The sequence below is a fragment of the Dicentrarchus labrax genome, unplaced genomic scaffold, assembly GCF_905237075.1.
Source record: "Dicentrarchus labrax unplaced genomic scaffold, dlabrax2021, whole genome shotgun sequence".
Classification (NCBI taxonomy): Eukaryota; Metazoa; Chordata; class Actinopteri; family Moronidae; genus Dicentrarchus; species Dicentrarchus labrax.
Genome location: NW_026136708.1, coordinates 17,261,801 through 17,289,099, shown reverse-complemented (window position 1 = coordinate 17,289,099; position 27,299 = coordinate 17,261,801). Strand labels below are relative to the sequence as shown.

Genomic DNA, 27,299 nt, shown 5'->3' with positions numbered 1-27,299 from the left:
GGATGCGAATGAGCCCAGAGTGCCATTAGCTTCAATGTGCGCCTTTTGCTAGTCTGGCAATGTGGATAAAACCTTGAGTAATGGATTGACTATCACTTAGTGAGCATTATTGAGGCAACCCGTCACTGTCACTTATACTAATCTTTGTGAGAAACCTTCAAAAAGGGAAGATATATGGCTGTGTCTTTAGCAATCTCAGAACTATTGGTATCATCTGGTCCAGAGGCAACAGCGGAACAATAACTGACTTACTCTGGACACCATCTATCTTGGTAAACAACGACTATCTTGTGATCACACACCTCACATAGAGCCATCTGAAAGCCATTATTCTCTCTAAGATAAAAGCTGACAAGAGGAGAAAAGCAGTCAAAATCATAAAAGTTAAGGGTGCTGACCTCAGCACAGGGAGAAGACTTTGCTGGCTCAAAGTGGAGACATCCTCTTTCCTATTTATTAGTTTAATATTTTTTAGGTCCACTTCAGCAGCCTGCCAGTTGACTGACATGCTTTGCATGAACTGTCTGACAGAGACTTCCCCTTTGTCTCTTTATCTGTCCAGGCATGGTTTTGTTTGAATGAATATAGCCCAAGGCAGACGTGGGACAAAAAGTATTAACTAATAATTATTAGCAGTTGCGTGAATCTGCTTTACAGTAAGATCCAGATGGATAGAATTTGCCACATTGGACAAAAATGAAAATGAGTACCAGGATGTTTGGACTATTAGAGTGCTAAATTATGCCTTACTAGACTGATATTAGAGTTGACATTATGTGAACTATACTGATGCTGTTTCCCAGTGACATTTGATCCACATCAGGCTCACACACGCCAGTTTTTGTCAGTGTTTTTGGATTTGCTTTTTCAACAAGCAGAAGAAGACGATGTGTCTCTGTAGGTAGGCGTTTCACCATTTAAAAATGGACATGAGCAAGGCAAAACATCTGGATCTTCTGTGTGCACAAACCTGCACAGATCTTGAACATGTGGAGGCTGTAGAGAAATACAACCTTACAAGCACCCTGTGTATAGAAAGATACATAAATCTGCTCACCTTGACAACAGATCAAGTATTTCAGTATATGAATGCGTAAGACATAAGCCATATGACTGCATACAGTAGGAGCTTGTAACAGCTTAAACCCACACAACCTCACAGACTGTCTGTTGATGTGTAGATGCTGACACGTGTTAGACTCTTGGCCTGCACAGAGGGCCAATCATCTGGGGTGGTGGGAGCAACTCCAGGCTCCAGTGGTTCCCTCCAAATCCCAGTCAGACTAGGAATTGTGGGATATCTGAAGTATTCACAGCTGTAGGTCCAGCTGGCATTACCAGAGTTATTGAATAACAAGTAAAAAAGGGGAAGAGAGGAAACAAAGGAAAGATAGAGGGGACGGTCATGTAGGCAGTCACGCTAACTTCTGATTCCCTCTTTAAAAAACAACTTACAACAAATCACAAATTATCTCATAAGGACTGAATAGGACTGACAAAATTAAAACCATATGACCTGGAAAAGTAGTATATAAGTTTGTCCCATTGGACTAATTAATGATATACATTTTTTTGAAATAATGCATGATAAATATTTAAATTCATTTATAATTTCCTATATTTAAATAACTTACTTGATTCCTTTCCATCACTTTTTCCTGCCTTCAGCTCCCTATGTGAACTACATCCGGAAGGACCCAGGTGCTCCTTGCTCCTTGACGGAGGCCCTGGAGTATCTTCAGGTCGACGTCCTAGAAGACCTGATGAAGAAGGACAGTCTGGCAGCCAATCAGAAACAGCCTCCCAAAAACAGGCCTCATAATTTCACTGTGGTCGCCATGGAGGGCTGCCACTCATTTATCATCCTGGACTGGGCCCGCCCACTTAAGGGTGATATGGTGTCAGGTAAGAAATATTTCTCCAAAACTTAAAGCTGAACTAAAATTAAATTTTATTTTTGTTAATGTGTTTTTATTTATTACTAAATTACTAACTAAACTTAAAAAAAGCTAATTTTAAAAAACTTAGTTTCCATCCACTGCTGTAAGAGAGAGGGCAGAAAAAAGGTTGAACTTGAATTTGTTGTGTTCACACTTCAGTACAGTCTAAAAACTATATAAGATATATTGTGATTCTCCTGACATTTCATCTGTTGTGGTTTAGGATATGCCTTTAACATTTTACCAGCATCCCTCCTGACTTATTTTAAGAACTTACTCCTACAGTTTATTGTGAATAAATCATGAGAAAAAAGGCTGCATTCAACACAAGAAATAGAGCTCCTTTAGCTCCTACAGAATTTATCAGGGAAAACCAAAGTTCCTATGACCATAGAAAGTGACACATGGGGAAAAAATGAACAGAGAAGAGACTTAAGATAACAGCCCTCTGTATGAGACGTGGTGGAGTATCAGAGGTAAAAGTCTGGCCAGCTAGCGATGCAGTGCATTGGCTTTGGCAGCAAAACACAAGCTCCTGGTCATGCTGTGGGCTGGCCCGTCTTCTGATGTGTAAAACAGATAGATGGTCTGTACTGTCACTGCTGTTTTATTCCCTTCGTTCTTTCCATCTGTTCTCCTCGGTGTTTCCTCTCTGCTCACACACTATCTTGACACGTTCTGTATTATTTGCATTTTCATGCTTAATTTGTCTTGAATTTCTTCCACCTAATCCTGATTTTCTCCCATTTCAAATATTTTCTCTGAGTTTGTTTTAGCTTGCACACCATGTTGCCTTCCAGAAACTAATTTCTTTTAAGTGGTGTGATGCTGATGTAGTGTTTCTCTGCTTTTATGTATTATATAAAAAATACGTTGGCCAAATCTCTTTGAACTTTTACTTATATTGAGTTTTTATGTGAATTCCCTTATAAACTGTAGTACTGTAATATTTCAAAGACATATACCATAGATACAGCAGTCATGATCCGATCCATATGCAGGTACAGTTCACACATGCAGATACAATCACAGGGCGCTGTTTTAGTTATTAGGGTGTGTTTGCACAACCATGTCTTACGAGTTATGGGTCACGGCTTTCAAAACAAGTGGATGGAAACAGCTGTTAGCGAGTGGACTCAAGAGAAGAGGGACACTGGTATGAGTTTTTGCCTGAACCCAACTCCATTTCCATTTCCATTTCCATTTATTCTGATGCATTGAGGACCTTCGGCTAAAACGTTTTAGGCAAAACTTACTCATTATTCACTGAATATACTGTAAGTGTTGCATTTGGCTTAGGACCAACTCCTTGGGAAACATTTAATGTATTTATACTTAAATTATGTAAAGATAGAGACACGATACCAAAGGCAAGAGTCTAAATACTACACTGCCAAACCATCAGTTCAACAATGTAGAATGGGAAAGGAATGAAAAACTAAAGGAAGGATAACAAAGTAGCTAGTATTTCCCTTCTCTCCTGTCAGCAGCCAGCTGTGTTGGTGTGGCTCCAGTAAAAATAGAAATGCAAACTCAAAAGTCCAATAGAAACAGTTGGTAGTTTGACGTGCAGCAGAGCTGGTCTCTACAGTTTTGAAGCGAGTGAAGAGCCGTGCGTGACCTGAGGTTGCTTGGCGGATCCTAAGGATTAGTCTCTGTGACTGAGAAGAAGAAGAAGAAGAAAACAGACAGACGGGCAGGATGGAGGACAATCAGCATGAGTTGCAGAAAATGCCATGGCTGCAGTTTTTCTTCAGAGTTAAATGTATATGGGAGACCACCTACTTACATACTACATAGTTATAGGTCGTTTGAGAGATTGGTCCAAGATTGATAAAGCAAACATTTTTGCAGGCTGTAGAGGTGCTCGTTGGTGCATCTGTCATCTTTTGATAAAGCCAGACAAGCTGTTTCCCCATGTTTTTGTACAATGCTTATCTATCTGATTGTTGGTGGTAGCTTCATGTTGACCTTACAGACATGAAAGCAGTATCGATTGCCTCATTTAACTCTTGGCAAAAGAGTACCAAAGTCAGAGAATTCCTTTAATGTTGAACCTCATTGTTGTGTTTCATACGGTATCTAACTTATATATAACAACCAATGATCTTTGCCCCATATTTTGCATTGTTCCCTGCAGGCTACATGGTCCACAGTGCATCCTATGATGACGTCCTCAACAATAGATGGTCCTCTAGAGCCTCCAGCGGGACACACCTGCCTGTGGAGAATCTCAAACCCAACTCTAGGTAACACATAACCAGCTGGTGTGTGTTTATATCATTGTGTATGCATGCATACAATACACACGCTTAGAGGGAGGTTGAGCACGTGCACAATGCTTTCAGGTTCAGTGATTCACAGTTTCATCTCACACATGGGAGTCATAGCAGAAGAGAACCTGAACTTACAAACAAAGATTTGCTTGGTTGCAAAATCCCTTTACCCTGTAGTGTGCATGATCAGGTTGCTGCCTCGGGTGCAGGTGCTTGGCTGTAGCTTGGGAGTGTTTATATCTATTGTGGAGTGTTTATATCATCACATAATGCACAGAATACGCATATTGTCTGGATGTCTCTGTGTGAGTTCATGTATGCATGCTCTTATGTTGCCAATTATGAATCAAAAACCAGTGAATCAAACCAGGCTGACTGTGATCAGAGCACAGTGTGAGTTGGATACTGATACTGTTTGTAAAACAGATAACAAACCCTCAGAGTAAAGTAAATCAGTTTGGATAATTTGACACAGGTTAAGAAACACATTTGGATCTGCACCAAGATGTGGCGTGATGTAAAAAGCACTGGAAAATACAGTGGAACGTAAATACAGCACACATTATCTGACACTTACAAACAGAAAGGGCCGCCTTGGTCTGTTTCAGTTATTAGGCTGTGTTTCCACAACCCTGTCTTACGAGACACGGGTCACGGTTTTCAAAATAAACGCCTGGAAACAGCTCTTAGCACGTAGACCCAAGAGAGGAGGCAAGATGTTCCAACTTGAAACTTATTTTTTCTTACCACTGTGGATTTAGTGTAAAGGTAATTTGTGCTCTAGCTTCTTAGCTAATATATAAAAATTATCAATTTTACTTGGGGCTACAGGATCAGAATATGCACATCTGTCTATCTATAATTTCGTTCATGGTGAAAGTTAGATCATACAAATTGTCTTCTGCCATCTGTCTTCTGTCAGTGTGAAATGTGAATGGACCACACATACTTTAGATGGGCTGCGATCTATGGTAATCTACACAAATTCTGTATATTTTTATGACATCCCATAGATCTGTTAAAATGAGAGATTAAGTATATTTTTATACTTCTGTCACATATAGCTCAACAGATACTGTCCAAAAAGTCCTGATGTGGCTGTTCTTCATCTGGTACACCAAATATATATATATATATACATATAAGAAAACATATTTAGATATTGGTTTTAGCAAGTAATTTCACCATTATCTGGTGGAAAAACAGTTTCTTATGTGAGTTCATTAGGAACAGAAGTATCCTCTTGCCCGATAAAAGCACAGATCTGTTTGACGTGTTATGAAAGGTGTCTCATCTCGGGCCGCAGGAAACCAAACACCTGCTGCTGAATACAAACAGCAGAGCTGCATGAATGGGTAAAGTTTTCCAAGAGTCTGCAAAGAGGGTTTCCCTCCCTGGCAACCAGCTTGTATCCACGATAGTGCGTATCCCGTGGTTACGGTTGATCCTGGGATGGTTTATAGGACACTGTTGGCATTTCCCATGCTGCAGGCTCTTTCTAGTTGCCAGAAATACTGAGCTACTATAGTCCTAAACACACACATATGAATGTACACTCGCATCTGGACATAACAAAGGACTTGAACATCTCATCCTCGTGGTTTTAAACTTTTAACTTTATTGAGATGCCTGTCATTGTTTAATCAGCAAGCAAAATGCCAGATATTTCTTGACTCCAACTTTGCTTCTTTTCTTTATCTTATAGTAAATTGATTTTCTTTGATTGTCGGACAGAATAAGACATTTGATGACATCACATTGGGCTTTAGGAAATCTTGGCATTTTCACTATTCTTTGGTCTTTTATCGACCAGAAAATCTTTTCATCAAGAAAAGAATGATCAGATTAATCGATCACCCTAGTTTTGTTCCTGTACTTATTTCTTCTGTTGTATTCAGGTCTAAGATTTCTTTTCAATCACACAAGAGTGTCTTTAGAATAGTTTTCAGTGTATAATCAACTTCTACATGTGCACCAGTTCTTGTGGCTGAACTATCATGTATTCTGAGGAGGCTGAATTTGGGCCTACAACATGTGCAGTTGCCACATAGACGTTGATCTGAAGAGAAGACAAGAAGAGCGATGTTCTGAATGAAAATTTAAATGGCTAGCTTGGCTTGACGTAGCATCTTGTGGTCTATCTCAGATTTTATATTCTGGCTCACAATTTCTTTTCTTCTTTTTTTTCTCTACCATCTCCAATTTCTGCTTTCATTGCATCATCTCTCTGCAGCTGCCTTGCTGTCCTCTCTCTCTCTCTCTCTCTCTCTCTCTCTCCCTCTCTCTGGTAATATATATTCTGGTCACTGTTGTCACGTGGCTGTAGTGATTGGATCCAGGCCTCGTGGCTATACGGGGTGAAAGTTTTTGGCTAGTAATTAACAGACCATGAACTTACTGTATGTGACCTTGCATACCGGAGGAAAGCATATAACACACACATGCACAACACAACAGCCATCTAGAGTGGAAAAGTTAGCCAACTCTCAAAACTGTCACTGGCTGGTGTTGTTTTTGGTCTGATGGGATTTTATAAGTCCTCCACCAACCGGAGACAAAGTGAGCTCACAGAATGACTTTGTTGAGAAAACTTATGTCATAAAATAAAGCTCTCGGTGAGAAATTTCTCTTTCGAGGACTCTCTCTCCTGCCATTTATCTATTTCCTTTCAGCATACATCTCTCCTTGTGCTTTACTTTTTCCACCTCCCTCCCTTTTTCTGTCTTTCATTCTTATCCTCTCCTCCTATCTGTTAATCTCCACTTGTCTAGATGTCTCTTTTTCCTCTCACCGCCCTTCCCTCCACTCTCCTTTCCTCCTTCTCCCTTCAACGTGAGCCAAATAGCCATTTTATTGTGCTGCGCTCACTTTGGATTCATACCAATATAAAACAGACTACTCCTAAATCAGCCTGACTAAAGCATGCCCGGTCATCTGCTATGGTCATTAACATTTTCCTCACCTTCGCCCAGTCACAACAAGACTGGCCGACTGACACTTTAACTACTTAATCTCTCATTAAATCCTTATGTTCTGGTTTGTTTTCATTCAGGTACTACTTCAAAGTGCAGGCCAAGAATGTGTTTGGTTTGGGACCAGTCAGCGATACGCTCACCTATGTCACCGAATCAGGTGTGTGTCCTGTCAGCGCCTGCAAAGATAAACTTTGAGACGCCCACTGACTACAGTCAAACCCTTCTGTCAAGATTTTCTGCTGTACTGCAGTGCTTAACAAAAATGTCATGGCGATTTCATTGCAATGCAAGATATTCAAATATAAAAACCATGCTTGCAGTAGAAGCAGACAACCAGATGTACACTGCATTATGAGCTTTGCGGGTCTTTCATTCTCAAAATCAGGTGAATACATTAAACTTGCAGTGCTGTCTGTGCTTTTCCTCCCTTGTGAAATGATCGCATTCTTTCTTTCAGACGACCCACTTCTTATTGAAAGACCACCTGGTAAGTCCATACGCCGACTGCACGTCTCTAATTTAAGGTCAACAAGCCATGTCCTACCCAAGCTGCATTGAGGTTTTAAAGACAGAGACGTCATTCTGTTAAACAACATGACAGGATATACAGTGATTCTATGTGGATTTTCACTCCCCAACAATGTCCAATCAGTGGCACTCCTTTGTGTGCTGCTGTGTATAGGTAAAGGATTTAAATGATTGGCAAAGAAAAGTCACTCTGAATAACCCTTGAGTTTTATTGGAGCTTGTTTCAATATATAGGGTTCAAAAACTGAAAGCTGCTTCTTCATGTTTAGTTTTTACTCTGGGGACAGTAAGCATACCTGTCCTAGACCTGTCTGAGTGGTTCATAAAGGATCAGCAGATCAAATTATGTTTTGGTACTAACCCATTCAATACTTTATAACCCAATTGTAGCATAAATCATCATCACATAAGATATAAACAGAATTTAGTTATATGTTTGAAATCCATGCCTTCTGGCCACCTTGGGAACTGACCATTTAATTTCTAATCATAACAGTAACAGTAAATATTTGATATACTAATTGAAACCTTGAATTTTATTTGTATTGCTCATCTTTACAGACACAATTTATTTATTCTCTCCATCTTCTCACCCTCCTCTACGTATACACAATGCGTCTGTTCATGTGAGGCATATTTTACCGCCACAACACGATGCATCTCCTCCTCTGTTCCTCCCTGCTCCTACCAGGTGGAGAACCAATCTGGGTCCCCTTTACCTTCAAGTATAACTCGGCCCACAGCAGCTGTAAGGGCAGCCAGTACGTCAAGCGGACTTGGTACAGGAAGTTCGTGGGCGTGGTTTTGTGTAACTCTCTGCGATACAAGATCTTCATGGGAGATGGTCTTAGAGGTAACATATGACTGCTATTTTAAACTAGTTATCAGCCAAGATATGTTTCTGTTGTTATGTAAATTAAAATGTCCTAATTATGATTCCTACTTCCCATTTTCCCCATACAGAGCCCTTTTACAGTATAGGAGATACATTTGGCCAGGGAGAGGACCACTGCCAGTTTGTGGACTCCTACAGGGATGGGAGGACAGGCCCGGCCTACCTCTCCAGTAATCTGCCCTCAGCACAAGGTAAACAAGAACAGATTGTACACACATTGCACATTTGGGGCTGTGACATTTAGACCTAACCTATTATCTTTTTTTCCATTCAAACCGGCTCTCTGGCTCTTTAGTGGACCAGCTGCATTGATCTTATCGATGCAGAATACTATGAATAATGTTTAAAGGAATACTTGTTAAAAGACCTACCAGGGTTTTTCATTGTTTTATCCCAAATCTCACATGCTTTTCATTACCACGGACCATTTTCCTAATTATAACATAACTTCTTAAATGGATGCCATAACTTCCTAGGAATGATAGCTTCAGGTCATATCAGCACATAATGAGAATACTTGAAATAAGTAATCAACCACAGTGAACATTATTTACTGGTAGTTGACTTTGTTTTTTAAGTTACACGAGGCAAATGTAGTTAAAGCTCAAAGTAGGAGGTGTTGTAAAAAACATTCTGTTGTTGTGTGTTTGACATCCAAGATTTGAGGAGCAATAAAATGCAAAATTTACAGCTTCAAATATTTGTTAACTCTTATATAGTTTTAATAGAAAAAAATAAAAAAAGTTCCTAAAACTGCTGGCCATTTCTCTCTCTTAGTCTACTCCTGTGAAGGAAGATTAGCCCACTGTAGTACTCAGTTATTCAATACTGCTGCTTCTTTTTATTGAACTTGATCAGGATTTTTATTGGTCAGCACCATCATAATGAAACTTAAATAAATGCATAAATTGCACTCACTATTCTTTACATGACACATGGTGTCGCCATTTAGTTTAATTACTTTTGGATTGATTGATTTAAGATAAACTGAAGGGTTCATCTTAAGGAACCAGGTCACATTGTAGGTCCTTGTCACAAAGTAATCAGAGATATCAGGCTTTGGTTATACAGGCAATACTAGTCAGTAAGATCAAGTCATTGTCTTTTCACTGGATTTGTTGAAAAAGAAAAAAAACCCTAATCATTTGAGATGTAAGACGCTCAAGAAGGCAGTAGAGTTGTCGTAAATAAATACTTGCTGAATGAGGGTTAAATCCAGACATGCTCACTCCATTTCTTTCAAGTCTCCCGACACATTTCAGTAAACTGCTATGAACAGCATTTCCATGTGTTTTCTTTTGCAGGATTTTATCGTGCGTACAGACAGGAGCCAGTTTCATTTGGAGTTATTGGCCGACGTACATCCCATCCATTCGTGGGCTGGTATGAATGTGGAGTGCCAATCCCCGGGAAGTGGTAACACAGGAGGAGAAGAAGGAGACATTGTTACCGAGGGCAACCCTTCCGCATCCTGCTGCAGGCTCTTACAGTCACTGGTCCTGCCCTTAAAAACAGACTTTTGCCTGCCACAATGAAAAGACACCACTACGACTTTAATACAGCTTCACAGAAAGAGAATATAGTACTTTTAAACAACTCAATGTATATCATTACCATGCACTTTTTATATAAAGCAGTTTGTATATGAGGGAAAAAAGAAGCATGTGTGCTCTTGCTTAGTTTAACTCTTGTCTGAAAGTGTCCTCGTACTATTACCAACTATCCCAGAGACAGGTCCTCACCCAGTGTTATTTATCTCATCAATAATGCACACAAACCAGTGACATTGGACCAAAGCACAAGCTGCAAAGCAAACTGTAAGAATGGGCACTTAAGGTGTGTGTATAGGTCTGTTAATTTTCAGTCGTGAGATTTGTATTTCATAATGTAACGGCTTCTGACAGCTACTTTTTTTGTTGTTTATTTGTGTTCTTAAACCATCATACTGTTTTTTTACACCCTTTTGGTATTCACCAGAATTCATTAAAAGTTACTGTGTAAGTTTTGTATGTATACAGACAAAGAATAAAAGACCAAATATTTGCTCAGGAACTGTGGGAGATTGAATAAAGGTGCTATGGAAACCACAGCAATCCAAATACATGAATCATATCATATTCTCCCGCTGACACATTCTTTTCTAGCCAAAGCATTCACACGTGATCCAGATTTATTCAATCAATCTAATGGAAGATTTGAGTAAGAGAATGTTTGTTTGGGCCAGTTGGAGGAGCAACTATTCAAATCAGATGACATGTCAAAAACAACATATCATGGACAGAACCAGGTGAGGGGGAATGAGTCGAAGAGAGAGAAAATACCAGTTCATGAGCAAACGTGAACAGAAGCATTAGCCATGTGTATAAAGTTTTAACACACTGAACCAGAAATAATCTAATTGGAGTTGTTATGCATACCTTTTATACAATCATTTGATTTGTCTTGAAATCAGTGGTGCAAAGTAACTAAGCTTAAAGGACCAGTGTGTAGGATTTAGTTGCAGAAAATGTCCTGTTTAGAGCCAGTGTTTGGTTTGTCTGTTCTGGGCTACTGTAGAAACATGACGGTTCAACATGGCAGACTCCATAGAAGAGGACCTGCTTCCTTTGTAGATAAAAATGGCTCATTCTAAAGTAACAAAAGCACATTGATTCTTATTTTCAGGTGATTATACACTAATAAAAACATACCAGTGAATATTCTATTCTACTTCTGCCACAAGATCCTCCTAAATGTTACACACTGGACCTTTAAGTATATAAATTAATTTATTTTCTTGAATATTTCCATTTTCTGCTACTTTATACTGTACTTTCTACTCCATTATATTTACCTGGCAATTGGAGTTACACTTACTTAATTTTCAAATTAAAGGTTTTACAATAAATTGCAATCTAATAATATAATATACATATAACATTATGTGTCAATTTTTCTGCAGAAAGAGTTCTTTTACTTGGTTTTGGAGGACATATTCAGATCTTTTACTTTTACAAGTCCTGTGTTGAGAATGGCATGTGAAAGTATGTAAATATGATCAGAAAATGAACTTATGTGATGCTCATATGCAAAAAAAACACTGTGAGTCAGCGTAACAAATCATGTTATTGGATTATCATTACGTTATTGATGCATTACTGTGTAAATAGCATTTTACTGTTACATTTTAATGGTCATATTATTAGGTAGAAAAATCTGTAACAATCATATTTTATAAAATCATCATAATGTTTTGTTGGAAAATCTTTATCTGCAATGTAACAGGTAAATTGTAAAATAAATATATTGGAGTCAAAAGTACAAATTTGCATGAAATGGATATACTAAGTAATGTTTGCACTTAAAGGTGACATATAAAATATAAAAATATAAATATAAAATTCATATTCGTGTATAATCACTTTAAAATAAGAATAGTTGTGGACAGTAAGTAAATCTACTTAGTTACATTCCACCACTTTACTTTTGATACTTTAAGAACATTTTGCTGATAATACTGGTATTATCATTATTATTATTATTATTGGAGTGTTTTTACATTGTTATATTGGTGTTTTTACTCAAGTAGAGGTTCTGAATACTTATTCTACCACTGCTCGAAATAAGACCCACATCTGCTGTGTTAGATTTGGCAAGCCTTACTGTACACATTTGTGGAACCAATTATCATTGGTATATTCTGGATAATTTAAAACCGAGTATTAATCCAATTACCTGGTGGACTTGTTAGAATTTGCTTCTAATGTTGCTTAATTCAGATAAAATCTTTGACACAGAATAGTCATTTTCATGCCCAAAGCTAGTTTTGGGGCTCAGATTTTTTTTACTGTGTGTTTGAACACGAATTAGTGTCCATCTGTGTAAAATAACTTATTTTTAAAAAAAAGAAAAATATATGATCATAAGTGGGTCAGTGCTACAATAAACCAGGTGGAAAATATTTCCAAGATGAGGCTAAATGAATGGAGAGGTCTATTTGTTGCCAATTGTTCATTACTCCAGTCATGACATTTTTAGATTAATCTGGAATTAACCGTACTGTGAGGGTGATCGCTTTCTCCCTAAAGCCCAACAGCACAACCAGAGCTGCCTATTTCAGTGACTGAAACTGATTACATCTGTCAGTTTTGACTCTGTGAAATTGATAATATCCAGTAGCAGCCAGGGTATTCGTTCTAAATACATACTGCACAACGTATCACTTATTAATCCCCATCATTCCTCCAAGATAGGAATAGTATCTTTATAACCAAAATACTGAGCCAAGATACTTTATCAATATGCTATACATCTATCACTATGACACCTAATTCAACCCTCGTATTCAAGCCAAGAATGGGATTCAAATTTCACTCTGATTAGCGCAAGAAATATGGAAGTATAGTGCAGAATTTCTGAAATAATAAAAAGGATTTATTCCATTACATTAAGCAGAGTTGATACAGCTTTTACTTACCTTACTTAAACTCTGCACAGTGTCAAAGGTCTAACCTGCGGTCCCTTATCTGAAGAGTGCAGGCAGTAATTTGTTGAGGTTGGCTTCGATATGTTATGGTAGTCAGATTCAAATGACGTTAGATGCAGAGGGACTTGTCACAGGGCGTAAAATACTACCCATGGGCAGTGATGGAGAGATAATGATTGTTTTTGAAGTGATAGCTGACGAATTTGTCAACACTTTGGTGGATGGATGACAGATTTCAGATATATTTTCCAGGTATGCTGAGTCTGGATGAAAGCCTCTGCTGCCATGTGTTTTCAGTGAGTGATGAGCCTCTCTTTGCCCCAAAATATTTTCATTGGCTGCCGGTTGCAGTGCCATTTGACTTGAACAGAGAATAATGATACAAATTGCAAAGCACTATGGGAAACCCCATCCTGATCTGAGACCTAAGACAGACATTAAGGCAAGAAAATACAATTTCTCTTTTTACTTTTGTTAATGCAAGTATCTTTTGCTTGAGAGGAGAAGAGGAAATGAAGAAAAAAGCAAATAGAAAAAGGGAAAAGAAGGAGACGGGAGGACAAACGCACTTGATAAACACATGAACATGAAGGCTACCACATCTGCTACAGATGTTAGAGAGGATAAAGTCATTGGCCCTTTTCTACTTTAACTCTTATGTGTGCGTGTGTGTCCCGGTCAGAAATGATGACTGCTGTCAGAGGGAAGAAGATAGATAGATAAACTATAACCAATACAACGGTACAACGCAGAGCTACAAGCAGGAAAACAGGCCTGTGGTCCAAGATTTAAACTCTGCACCATGCCTCCCCCAGGCGTTGCTTCTTGGAAAGACCTGAAACACAGCATTTAGAGCATGATGCCGAAACTCCTAATTGAGGCATTTTAACAGCCATTTCATCATAATAAAATTAAAAAACGATGCTTCAAACTAGAATTTTGACCTTGTGAAACTAAAATCAATCCTCATAATAAAGAGTTTTGATGTTACATAGAGTTCTGGGAAAAGAGCACACATTGCCACATAAGTAGATTGTAGTTTTATGACTCATATTTACAAAAAACTATTTTGGAATAGTTGATCAGTAGAGTGCTCAATTATGGTTGTATCTCTACTCGCCAGTAAAGCTAATACTGATAAAAGCCTATTTCAGACCCTTTGCATCAAGCATACAATCTTTTAGGTGGTGTCTGTGGCAGGGTGGTCTGGGATGGTCCTCGGGAAAACATCTGCTCCACACGCCAGTGGAATAGACAGCGTTTGGCTAACAAAACATAGAGTCACTGATGTTGTCATTTTCTCTTCTCATTAAGAATTTACTTTGTCATCCTTCAGCATCAAACTTTGGATCAAGAATTGGATAGTGATTTGTTGCATCTGCTTTGATCAAGGAGCGCAGCCAAAAGCTGACATCAGAAGACAGAAGGATGTGACCGCCATCAACATCAGCCCCATGTACACATACACAAACGCTGCCTTTTAAATTTTTCCAAAGATGTTGAAATTTCACATATTTGCAGCCAAGCTAACGCTATGACATCCATCCATAATGACAAGGCACTAAAACATCAGAAGTCAGCTATTTTCCAGTGTTTGTCAGATCCTCCGTAATAGTTTTCAGTTCAGGTCTGCGCACAGAGCAAGCTGCAGATCCTTTATATGAAAAAAGGGCAAAAGGCCACGAGTGCTTGATTGAGTCCAGGCCCAGCTGACTTTCCACACGTGGTTCTTACATTATAAATTCAGCTACTTTTTAAATGCCAGTCAGCTACTCACTGGATTATTGTGTTGATTTTAGAGAAAGCTCATCTCAATACATTTGAATATAGCACAAAATTGCTTAATTACAGGAGCATTAAAATCTCATAAGACAAACTGTGTGGTTGTGAAAGAATGCAGGTCTTCTAACTGTTTTCCACATGCTGCTTTTTTGTTTCTTTTTGATAGAAGTGGGTCACGCTATTTGGGCTGGAAAAAGTTAGACTTCATTCTAGAGAGCTGAAATCATCGCAAGAAGAATCAGTTGAAGGTTGAAGAGAGAGAGAGAGAGAGAGAGAGAGAGAAGCAAAAGGGAGGGGAAGAGAAACAGATACTTAAAATTAAGAATCTTACAAGCAATGTCATGTTTTATTTATGTTATTTATGTTATAATAATATTATAATATTTAGCAAAGCGACTGTGAAAGTGTTGTCTTTTTGTTGTATCCATTTTCCTGCAGTGTGCTTCATCAGTCCCCCCCCCAACTTCCCACAGTGCTTTCCCACAAAAGAGGTTTTTGTATGCTATTTATACTGCATGCAGGAGGACTGAGTGATAATTACAAGTGCAATGATTCAAATCAGAACAAGTAAAAGTAAAAATCGGCAAAAAAAGATGTTGAAGTGAATGTTGTAATTCACACTTTACTTATTAAGGCTGTGGCAGCATTGCTTTGTGGAGCAGTTGGCATTTGCCTGTTCTATGAGGTTATTTCTCTCTTTATGAGTGCTGCGCATGACTGCAAAATGATAAGTGTAGAGAGAAGCACTGGCTCTTTGTCCACATTAAAACCCTTAGAAATGCATCTACTCCTTTTCCCTCATTAAACAAATACAGAATGCAAATGTTTCTAGTCAAGTTTCTACATCACACTAGTCTCACATACTGGAACAGGATTGACTTCCAAACTATTTGTAGTGAACTACTCGTAGGCCCTGTCCCCTGAAATCAGTTTCTCAATGAGCTCAGAGAAACTTTCCACTTTCAACAGATGAATGTGAAAACATCCTTCTAGTGTCAAACTCTGCATATACAGCATTCTGCACGGTGAAGCTCAAACATCCAACTGTAGAATAAAGACGAGATGCATATCTTTGAGTGAAGGGGGAATTGACCTTCAACTTTTATTGTTTTTTTGGACAGTGGGGGAAGCACAACAAGCTGTAAACACAACACTGACACACATTATATAGCTGATATTGTAGGTGTGTGAGCAACCAAAGCCTTTTTACACACCCAGCAGACATGGAGTAACAATGTACATTCACTTTCCTTTTCCACCAGCTCCTGAGGGTATTAGTTTGCAGCTAAATGCACCACTGTATTCACCAGGTAGGCACTGACTTTGTTTTTGCCAGCAGTTTTGTGCTCTACAGGTTGTGTACAATGAGTTTATGAAAGCTTTTATAATAAAAACAAACCACTCTCATCAGTGCCATTTCCAGCACTGATGAGAGTGGTGAGAGTGAATGAAAACAGTAAGCTGTGGGCTGTAAGACCAAAACGGTGTAATGAAAGACATGAAAACTCTGTGGGGCTGAAGTCAATTTTCTGTGGGTTTGTTAGTATGAATGACTCCTCTCACATTATACATTGTTTCTTCATCCATGGTTAATATAAAACATTGATTAGAGCAGCTTTGAAACACTAAACTCTTGAAAATGATCTGAAACATTGCAGAAAATTACATTTCTTGCATTTGGATAGTTTTCTGGGGGATTAAGAACAAAGACCCAGCTGAATTAAAATGTTTTAGGGTTGACGTTTCTCTGCAAATTCAAACAGCTTTCATTTGTTCAAGATATCTGATTTAACTGCTTTATTTACTGTTTAGTTGCTCAATTTGGTCACAAGACCTGTTCCTGCACAAGGCCAACTGGAGACACTCCAGTTCAAAAGAGTGGACTCAGCAGATATACTTTAAGTAAAGCCATGAGAGCTACAGTACTTTTCTCTGAGCAAAAACAGCAGCAGCAGAAAAATCATTCATGGCCTGTTTTATTAATTCTAACTTCCAGTTCCAACATGTGAATATACACTTAAAATATGTGGTGAAATTACTAACATCAAAGCAATTGAACAAAACAGATCACCAGCATTTATTCCAATCTGAATAGATATATATATTTTTGTGTCAAGCCTAAGCTTTAGCTGTTTTGTTTACCCCGAAACAGACTCTCTCACTTTCTGTTGCTGTTTTGGTTTAATAGTGCTCATGATGGATGAGGAGGTTGTAAGACCTTTAGAAATACAGTTCTAATGTTTCAGATCTGTAAGGATACATAAAAAAATGTTACATGTATTGGAAAAGAACCCGTACTGGCAGGAGGGAGGATATGCAGAGAATCCAGGGGAATATCATGTGTCCTCGGCAGTATCAGTTGGAAACGACAGGACCGGATTGCACAAACAGGAGCCATAAACAACAGAGAGACAGAGAAAATGGCCTGTCCTTCTGAACATGCTTTTTATGAAAAAAATTTTTTTTAAAAAGGCTTGTGAAAATAAAAGATCTGGGAATTCTCAATTGCTCAGAGACATAATATTTACCGAACTCCAAGATGACATAACAGGCAAGCTGTAGTGACAGAGATTTGGTTGTTTTGCTCTCAGCTCACTGTTCTTTTAATGGGGTTTGGATGGAAGTTAGGGCTCTTTTTTTGTTCACTACTCTGAGCTCATTGTTAAAGTCAGTTATGAACTCAGCCTGCTGAGCTTTGCAATTATATCATTCTTTTGGCACGTGGATAAGGTCACGCATAAACCCACAAAATTCTTGGGGGAGACATAGAGGTCAGTGTAAAAGGAGTCAAAAATCATCATTATCTTCTCAGATTATCAGTTGTTAGACTTTTGTTATCTTTATTTAAAAGTTAAGGTTACACAAAAGTATGAAATATAAACCTCAGTGTCTCATTTCCTATTGTGAGAGACGCAGGAAAAAGAAAAAAGGCAGACACAATATGGTGACAGGGAGCTTAGAAATTAGAGACATACTATTTATGTGGAAGTCTTTAAACGCAGCTCCCGTTGCCCAGGAAGTGTTGCCAACATTCATTCAACTTGCCTTTAAAAAGTAAACACAGTCTATTATGAAAGACCTGTTGTTTTGGGGCGCACACACACACAAAGCATACCACAATCTAAGGCAGTAAACTAAGGTTATATATATTTTCCAGGTAATCAGGTCAGGCTGAGAGAAAGTGCTCCAATTCTGTCAACAGCTTAACTCATTTAATGACATGGATGTCTAAGATTACTTTATGTGATGAAAACAAACCTGGAAAAACAGAAGGTCGTTAACTCGGGGAGAGCAGCGTATTTTCTTACACTTTAGCAGTGACGCTGATTGCTACTGACCTTCCTCTGTGACTGTGTGTGAGGTCTGAGGTGCATTTAACATCTCCCACGAGTCATTATATGCACCGGCAGTGACACATGCATGCTGCTCATAAACAACTGCACTTGTGTCAATACCTATCACACATGCACACCTTCATGACACTTATTCAATTATATGAGCAAATCCTTCCTAATCCAAGAATTTCTAGATAATGTTCTCTTTTATTGGCCCATAAACCACAAAGATAGGGTTTAGGATTATGGGTAATTGTTCCCATGGCTTTGGCTTACTGGCAAACTAAGCCACTATGTCATCCTATCTTACATGGTTGGCTTATATAGATCTGATAAAGAGGCAGTGAAAGAGCCTGACTGAGTTGTGGAGTCTTTACAGTCCCTGTTAAACCCCAAATTAAGTCAATTTTAGACACTATGATCGATTAATGAGGCCAAACCTCCTGACTGCCAGGACAGGGAGGCACTTCTAGTTGCTGCAGTTTCTTTGAAGGTTTCCTCTGTCCTGAATTCTTTGGAAATCCAGTTCTATCACAGCTAGACTGATGCATTTTATCCACAGTATTTGTTCCTTTTCTGTGAGAGGATGATGACAGAGTTAAGGTCTTGTAAATAAATCAGTGGTGTGAAGTGATGAGCTAACAGCACTAAAAAGGAAACATTGTTTGGTCTTCAGGACTAAGGAGGAGAGGAATTAAAAGAAAGGGTGAACTGAAGCTGCAAGTGAAGAAAATACTAATCTACTCTTTGAGAAAGCAAATGTGAAGTTTAATTGTTGCTTATATATTTATACCTTAGTGACACTAACAATAAAGACAGAATAGCAGGCAAATTTCAGTCTCATTAAAATGACATTATTTTATCTTCACAAATGTTTCCATCCCTCCAATGGGTAACCTACTTACTGACTTCTCTGAGGTCTGGGAGCATGGTGACAAATGAAACATGAGCACTGAGAAGATTGGACAGTTAGAAACAAACATGTGGAAGAGAAAACAAAGTCCAAATGGTAAAATTCTTACCCAAACTATCTGTTGTAAACATCCACCACAGTTTACAGACTCACTTTCCAACCTTGACCCACCATACTTTCTGTAGCTGTGTGCACAACAAGTTTTATTTTGCAATACAAGATCCCTTTCTGGGTGTGTACCATCAGTTTTATCTCCAAATAATGTGGTTCAGATAATCTGGCTGAATTAATTTGAATGATTGTCTAACTTTCATGTTTTTTCTCTGGTAATGTTGTGTTCTTATTCTTGTTTTCATATCTGATAGAAATAGAAGACGGACATTGTAATAAACCAGAATGTGTCTTTAAGAATGATCTCAGAGTTGAATGACTGCATTAAGAGGCTGAGTCCTTACTACAGTGGCCCAGGTTTGATTTCCAACCTGTGGCCCTTTGCTGCTAAAAAGTTGACTTAACCAGTAAAAAATCTGTGTCAAATATAGGCCTACTTATATCTGCTTACAACTATAGTCTGCTATAAACCATTTATTACATATTTGTATACTAGTTATAAATGCTAAATAGGGAAAATTAAAGTAAAGAGTGACCCCCGAAAGTTAAACCTGTACAATTTATAGTGTATCTTTTTGTGAGTGACAGTTGAGCTAACACCAGAATATCTGATACTGAACTCATCTGACACAGTGTTCCAGACCTTGGGCATAGTTACAAACCTTTGGATTGAGGCTCATTAAATCACCTCCACTGCTCTTGTCAAGTGCCAAGTTACTAAAATTTTCTATTACTTCATTATTATCCTGCACCTCTGCAGCAGATACAAATACGTCATCGGAAAAGTCCATGCCAGTGGAAGCCAAGGCCAGGAGCGGCTTTTCTTGATAATCAAAACACAACGCTGGCAGGGGTGTCTACCTTTGACAAGTTTATTGTTTTTCTCCATGTTAACTTTCCAACACGGTGGCCCCCATTGTTGAGTTCAAAGATATGATATCATCACCATCATAATCAGTAAGGGTAGTTCAATATTTACCCTGCCCTAATATGACTTTATCCCTCCAAAACACTTCACTGGAATAAATGCATAATATGGTAGCCAATCCAAGGTGGTGACATTTGTATTTGTCAAAGATACAAACAGTATGCAGAAGATTCAATATGATATGATATGATATGATATGATATGATATGATATACAGATCTTTCTGGATACAGGTCCTCTTTGTCCAGTAGTCTTTTGAATGGATTTTTGATTAGATACCTAAATTAGGATTTGTGGTTAACACAAGTTTTAGAGCTTTTCACATTTTGTTCTACAACACAAACAACAATACGATAATTTTCTGCAACAATCCAAAATCCAATGGAAAAATCTGCTGCTGACTTCCAGGTTGGCCTACAAAAATATGTCATCCAACTCTGTTGTAGCTGAATTTAATTTGTTACTCTCTTTGTTTGTTTCTCAACTTGACCGCAATGGTTCACATTTACACATTCACACTGGGGAGATGTACAGCATCAGGAATAGTTTATAATTTGGGGAAAAGCTTATTCCATTTGTTAGAGTCTGATGAGAAGGTTGATACTCTCATATGTATCCATTATGAAGCTAAAGCTAGGAAATGGTCAGCTTAGCTTAGTTTAACATAAATCCTGGAGGCAGAGAAAAACAGCAAGCCGTGCTGCGTCATTGGCTAACTGGCTTTTACACTTCTATTTTTGTACCAATTAAACAAATAAGACATAACCTGTTAATTAGTTTTTGCTGAGCTAAGGTATTTACCTCTTATAGCTCCAGCTTCATACTGAACTCACAGACATGATAGTGGTATTGATCGTCACATCTAAGTCTTAGCAAGAAAGCCAATAAGCATAGTTCCCAAAATGTCAAACTATTTCTTTTTTATAAAATAGGCCTATTAGAATTTTGGATCCAAGCATTAAAAGCATTTAGGAGATATTTATTTTACTACGGCGGTTCTAGGGAACATATTGGTCACCACTTGGCTGAACCAAATGGTCTTGCAAAGTCTTAATGTTAATTTCCTGTTATGTAAAATAAATCTGAGTTCAATGGTTCAAACAGCCAGATAATTGTTTGGTTTCCTTGTTCCTCTTCAGATGGAGGAGATGAGACATGACCACAAGGAGCTCTGCTCTGAAACCTACATTGTCTCTGTAGACCGAAAATAACAATACATAAAAAATAAAAAAAACCCACAAGAGAATGTTTTGGTGTATTGCTACAGGTGCCGATTAGAAGATAAAATATGAACCAGGAAATTTAGTTTGAAAGCTGATCAGACGCCAAGACATTGCACAGCGGTCTATACTCCTCTGAAGCAGGATTTTTGCTGCTCTGGAAAGTCAAGGCAGTTACCATTTTCTCCTTCGTCTGGAGCACAATTAAGGCGATGATATGGTACAGTACAACAGATGGTAAGACATCATCCTCCCCCCCAACACCTTTTCAAGGTCAGAACTGGTCGACATTTTCCCACTTAACTTTTTTTGCCCAAGCAGCCTGCTCTTTTACCTCCCTGAGACACCCCACCCCACTGCACCAACACGTTGACCTCACTGAAACGAATGAGGAGGTTTCCTTTTTTTGTGTCTGTAATGACTGTAGTTCACTGTTAAATTGGTGCTAAAAACTTTTTATCACATTAGGTAACTTGATGGGATGTTACATCAAATATCGTGCATACAGTAAGACGGCATGAAGTCAAAAGAATAGGTTAAATAGTAAACACACAATAAAATGAGGCATGGCTAGCAGTTGCATAACATAAAGCAGACATGCCTCTGCATGCGAGCATGGTATGGAAACTGTTTTGGTTTATTATGTCTCTCTCTCTCAGCTCATATATTGACCTGAGAAAATCTGACAAGTTGACTTATTCCTCGTTGCCATGTGTTAGATGAAGGTGGAATATGTGCGTTACTCTGTTGGAATTTATCCCCATATGTCTCCGGGCTATTGAATAGTGCTTTTCAGCTGCTGTGATCCCTCAAACACAATCAGCCTTGGCCCAATTTTGGGAGGAAAACAGTTGTTTCAAATAATTGTTAGCGTTTGTTTAAACCTGCCAGTGCCTCCAGCACCTCTACCTGCGCCACACAGGTAGACCAGGACAGCTCAGACAGTGTCGGTTAAGTCAGCCGTCGAAAGGCATGCTAAACCGACCTATTCATGGCACATTGTATTGTCCTACATGTCAAAACTCATCTGGTACTCCTCGCAAGTTAAAACAAATGTAATGAATTGTTTGCAAATTCTGGTCGGGCCAGGGTGACCACCTCTAGCCTTGAGCTTGGTGAATTTTGCATTTTGCTCCGCTTTTCCATGAGTCTTTAATACCCGCTCCCACCCTGTCTGACTTTTTGGGGTTGTAAAAGTTACACCCTTTTGCCAGTGGCCGAGGAAACAGACAGACAGCGAGCACAACAGAGAACAACACATAAAAACAATCTGGATTTACAGGCGGTAGCTTTTGAGCAAAGACGTAATCAGTCTGCTCCTTGTGCTCATGATAGACGTTGTTAGTTATCATTTAAGTGCCATTTGAAAGCTCTTCAGGGACTATTATTTATTTATATGCAGAGGGACACTAGGAGATATGGAATAAACAGAAACAAAAGTACTTCAGTGTGTGCAGGCATCTGCTGCTCATGCTCCTGCAAACAGATAAAACACAAACAGTATAGACACAAAATGCATACAGAACACACATACAAGCATGATCACATCTGACTCAGTTAACAGAGGTGATGATCGATCCAAACATCACAGTCGTCCAACGTCTTATAAATCGGAAACTAGGGACTGAAGATATGCGTTGCTCTCTTCCCTTCTTGGCAAACGCATTACACCATGAAAATCTGGATTTAAAAAAAAAAAGAAAGAAAAAGATCTCATCTTGAAAAGCCATTTCATACCAAAAGGAAGTTATACATGGAAAATTTAGAATGCAGTTTCCCAAAGAGGCCTCAAAGGCAATATTTTACTTAGTGTATTATTAATCACTCTGTATTAAAAAACATCCTCGATGGGGGAGCCAGGAGATGTTGTGAAAGAGTGGGCCCTGCTCTTCTTTGGCTGATCGGCTGAGTCCCACAGCTCTGGATGGAAAAGTCACATCACAACAGGAGCTGCCTGGGCTGGCTGGCTGGCTGGCTGAGTCAAGACGACGGCCAACAAACGGAAGCACATGGGAGGGACAAAAGGAGCACAACTTGGGATGTTTATGAAGGAAGTGACAAGATTCATGCTGTATGTATGTTTGAATGTATGTATGTTTGAATGCATGAACTAATAGCGGCAAGGCAACTTTTACAATGTGACTGCTAATTCATTTAAAGCTGCACTAATCAATATTATTATAATAACAATGGATTAAATTACAATGTGTAATATGAAAGGGTTGACAAACCAAGAGAGAATTATCACCTGATTCTGCAATTCCTCTGAGCTCTATGGAGCATTTTAGTATCTGTCAGCTCATTGTTTTGAATTTATGGCCTGTAATTTTACTGTTTTGGTTCACTCTCACCGCTATCAACCTTGTTTCCAGCTGTAGCAGGCAGCTGTTTTCAACATAAAACACTCTAAAAATCCACTGTGCACTACCTGCCCAGCACCAAACTGCACACTGACAGAGTTAGAGGCTAGCTGGTGAATATAGTAAAGCATTAAGCAGCTAGAAAGCGAGATGGAGAGGGTAGAGACCAAAAATAGGGCTAATGTCTGCTGTATAAAAAGGCAAATCCAGTATTAACAACTTTATAGGGTAGTAATATTTCAGTGTTGTGTTTCCATGTTTGCCAGTTCTACCACCCCAATGTGGTCTGTAATAAGAAAAAGTAATTAATGCAGTTTAAAGTTGACCAACAAAATCAGCTGTTGAAATCTAAACATACGGTGTATGAACCATGTATAATGATGATTAAAGGTGCAGTGTGTAAAGTTTAGGAGGATCTACTAGTAAAAATTGACTACAATATTCATAACTATGTTTTCATGACCTCAAAATAAAAATTGTTATGTCTTCATTATGTTACCTTAGAATGAGTCCTTTATATCTACAGACACAGCAGGTCGCTTTCCATAGAGGCTGCCATTTTGAATCAGGGCGGACAAACCAATCACTGGCTCTAAATAGGGCCACTATAGTTTCTCCTTCACACTTGGAAGGGGAGGGTGAACTACACCAATAGATCCAGCTAAATCCTACACACTCGTCCTTTAACAACTTATCCCAGCTACTTATATGATGTGATTTTTTTAACCTTGGTCCATTAGTATGTCCACCATTTAGAAATCAAAACATCTCAACTACACAACTATTTCGGATTTCCATGAAATTATTCATAGACATTATTTATCTTCTGGGGATGTTCCCTAGAAGATAAATAATGTCTATTTCGAATTTCATCCTCCCTGAGATCCCCCTGACTTTTCTTCCAGTGCCAACAGCAGGTGAAATCTTTCCCTTAACCGCAATGGATTGGCACATTTCTTGGTTCAGAAATTCATAACCCTCAGAGGACGAATCCAAAGGACTTTGGTGATCAGATTTTTCCTCTAGTGTCACTTGCAGGTTGTGGATCAGAGTAAATGTTCGAAACAACTTTCAGATGGATTACCGTGCAATCTAGTGCACGCCGCATCATCTTTGCGAATACCTAGACTTTTCATCTAGCATTATCATCTAGGATTTCTGTCCAAAAGCTTTTGGCAGCTTCAGTTTATCTATCTAACAGTCCTCACAAAGACCATTACAGCCTCACAGAGAGGCCTGCTTGGCTCATAGGCTTGTTTATCTATAGTTCTGGAATTAAGCCTTTCAGTTTTCCATTTAAAACTTTTGTTGTCAAGCAACATTTCATGCCTAAATTAACAGAGTAATTATTTAATCATTACCACACACTCACACAATCATACGTTGTTGTACTGTTTAAAGTGCAGCTGTATCCATAACTTATGTCGCTAATTGGGCGTTAAAAGCTGATATAATGTTGACAACAAGCAGTTCTTCCACAGCTGGGGTGTTCCTATTGTTTGAGTGTTTATAAGCAACTTCCTTTAAAATCCAGTGTAAATCTGAAAGTAATTATGTGTGTGTGTGAATGTTTACATGTGTGAGAGTGTCTGAATTCAAATGTGCAGTGCTTTTCTGTCTGAATGGATGAATGATGTGTACACCATGTTAATTCAGTCATCAAGAATGTGTTTGCATGCGTTTGTGCATGTGTTGATCGTAACCCCTGCAGAGTGCTGAGGCCCGTCATGGTGCCCTGGTTGGTAAAAGACTGCTGCAGATGTGTGAGGATGAGGTCACTCACGTGCGGCCTTAAAGACTTATACTGATGCTGAATCACCTCACATGGACAGAGTAGCAGCAGAGGGAGGAGGGGAGAGGAACAGCGAGAGAAACAGACAGCAGGCCAGAGAATGAATTACTTTACTTGTTAGTTAAATCTGTCCTGCCTTAATGAAAGATTGTCATCAAAGTGGAAGATTTGAGCTTGCAGTAAATGAACAATCCGCGGGATATTTGCCTCTTAAATATGGACATTAAGGAGCATGTTTGTTTTGAACCAGGCAACTGCTGTGAATAAGAAAGCCTAATCCAGAACTCTTCAAGAAAAAGTGAAAGAATGAGAAGAGAAACAGGCCCAGACTTGAAGTAAAATAGTGAAGTGGGAGTAAAATGAATGAGGAATCAGTGTAAAGAAGTTGAGGCTGTATTAAGAGAAGGAATGGCAGTGAAAAGTGGGTGAGTGTGAAATTAGCTGGGACAGCAGGAAGAATGCTTTGAGGGCTTATTTTTCTTAGACTTTCTACCCGACTACTGGTCTCACTGCCAATATTGCATCTGTTTCTGAATACAGCAGTGACTATGGAAAATCCCCTGGCAGGGAGAATCTCTATCACACACACACAAACACACACACGGACATTAAACCTGCTGCTCTACCCTCACCGTATCTCCATGTTGATCTCTTATATAACTGACTTTAACCTTGACCTTTGCCCCCCCAGGCTTGCCCCTTCATGTCACTTGATTTTATCCAGACCTCATCTCCTGCCACATCCTCTCTAGCCTCACATGCCTTTCTTCTTCCTTCCCCACAAGCAACCAACACTTCATGCCATATTCAAGGGTTTAAAATTGATCGACAATCACAGGCTGGTTCTTGTTACAGAGCTGCAGTCTAGACTTATTGTCAAATGTTGAACTCTTTGCTCTGTTATGTACTGTATTCAGCATTTCAAACTGGATTCAGACTTGTGAGAGCCTATGGCAGGTGAAACAAGACGAGAAGAGGAAATGAGTTAAAAAGCCCCCCAAAGTCTCCCCTTACTGAACAATCCTGACTCTCGATGCCTTCATGGGAAACTTCTTTTCCTTTATGGGAACATCTTTTCTATTCTTTTCTCTGTGGACAGGAGGTGAAAAATCTACCATTGCGACTTTTTAGGGTAGCTTTTGACCTCATGTCTTTTTCTTTTCTTCTCAAAATACCTTCTGTTGTGACCCAGTCATTTTTTCCATGCTGGTTTCTGCTCCTATTTTTCCATGTGGAGATGTGTTTAGACAGACAATGAAATATAACAGACCAGAATGATGAATGGATTCTGATGGATTTTTGCAAAAAATACAGACAACCGTCTCTTTTGTCCAGCATGATCTCATTATGTGTGACATATGAAGTCAGCTGAGAGCAGTTTTCAGATTAAAATAGCTTGCTATGATTATTGAGTCCCACTATACATCAGTAATGAGTTAAAAGCTTTCTATGAAGATTCAAAGTCAACCAGGACATTGGATGTCAAAGGCAACTGGAAGCAACTTTACAATGATTCACACCATGAAGTTTATACTTCAAACAAATTTGTCTGATGACGTGTGTGTGTCTTTACGAATGTCAAAAGGCAACGTGGCGGGATGAAAAGTCTGCCATCAGGGGTTAGACGCAGTTAATCATACAAATCAGGATAACGGTGCACACAGTTGGACTTCTTAGAGACATTTATGGTGGTGCAATCAAAGCATTTGGTTGTACACACAAGAAGTGATGAACAATCGCTGCGTGACGTGGACGTGTTATTGTCAGTTTCAGGAAATT

General features: G+C 38.8%; 1 protein-coding gene across 2 annotated transcripts in view; it reads left to right on the top strand.

Annotated features, from left to right (window-relative positions):
• fndc1 (fibronectin type III domain containing 1) overlaps nt 1-10,726 on the top strand; it is a 34,459-nt gene extending 23,733 nt beyond the window's left edge. For both annotated transcript variants that reach the window (XM_051408461.1, XM_051408460.1), the window contains 7 exons: nt 1,669-1,905; nt 4,081-4,189; nt 7,269-7,348; nt 7,649-7,678; nt 8,411-8,572; nt 8,683-8,805; nt 9,919-10,726. In XM_051408461.1, coding sequence (XP_051264421.1) covers nt 1,669-1,905; nt 4,081-4,189; nt 7,269-7,348; nt 7,649-7,678; nt 8,411-8,572; nt 8,683-8,805; nt 9,919-10,034 — 857 coding nt within the window. In that variant the 3' untranslated portion in view covers nt 10,035-10,726. The remainder of the gene's footprint in view (nt 1-1,668; nt 1,906-4,080; nt 4,190-7,268; nt 7,349-7,648; nt 7,679-8,410; nt 8,573-8,682; nt 8,806-9,918) is intronic.
• The last annotated feature ends 16,573 nt before the right edge of the window (nt 10,727-27,299 follow it).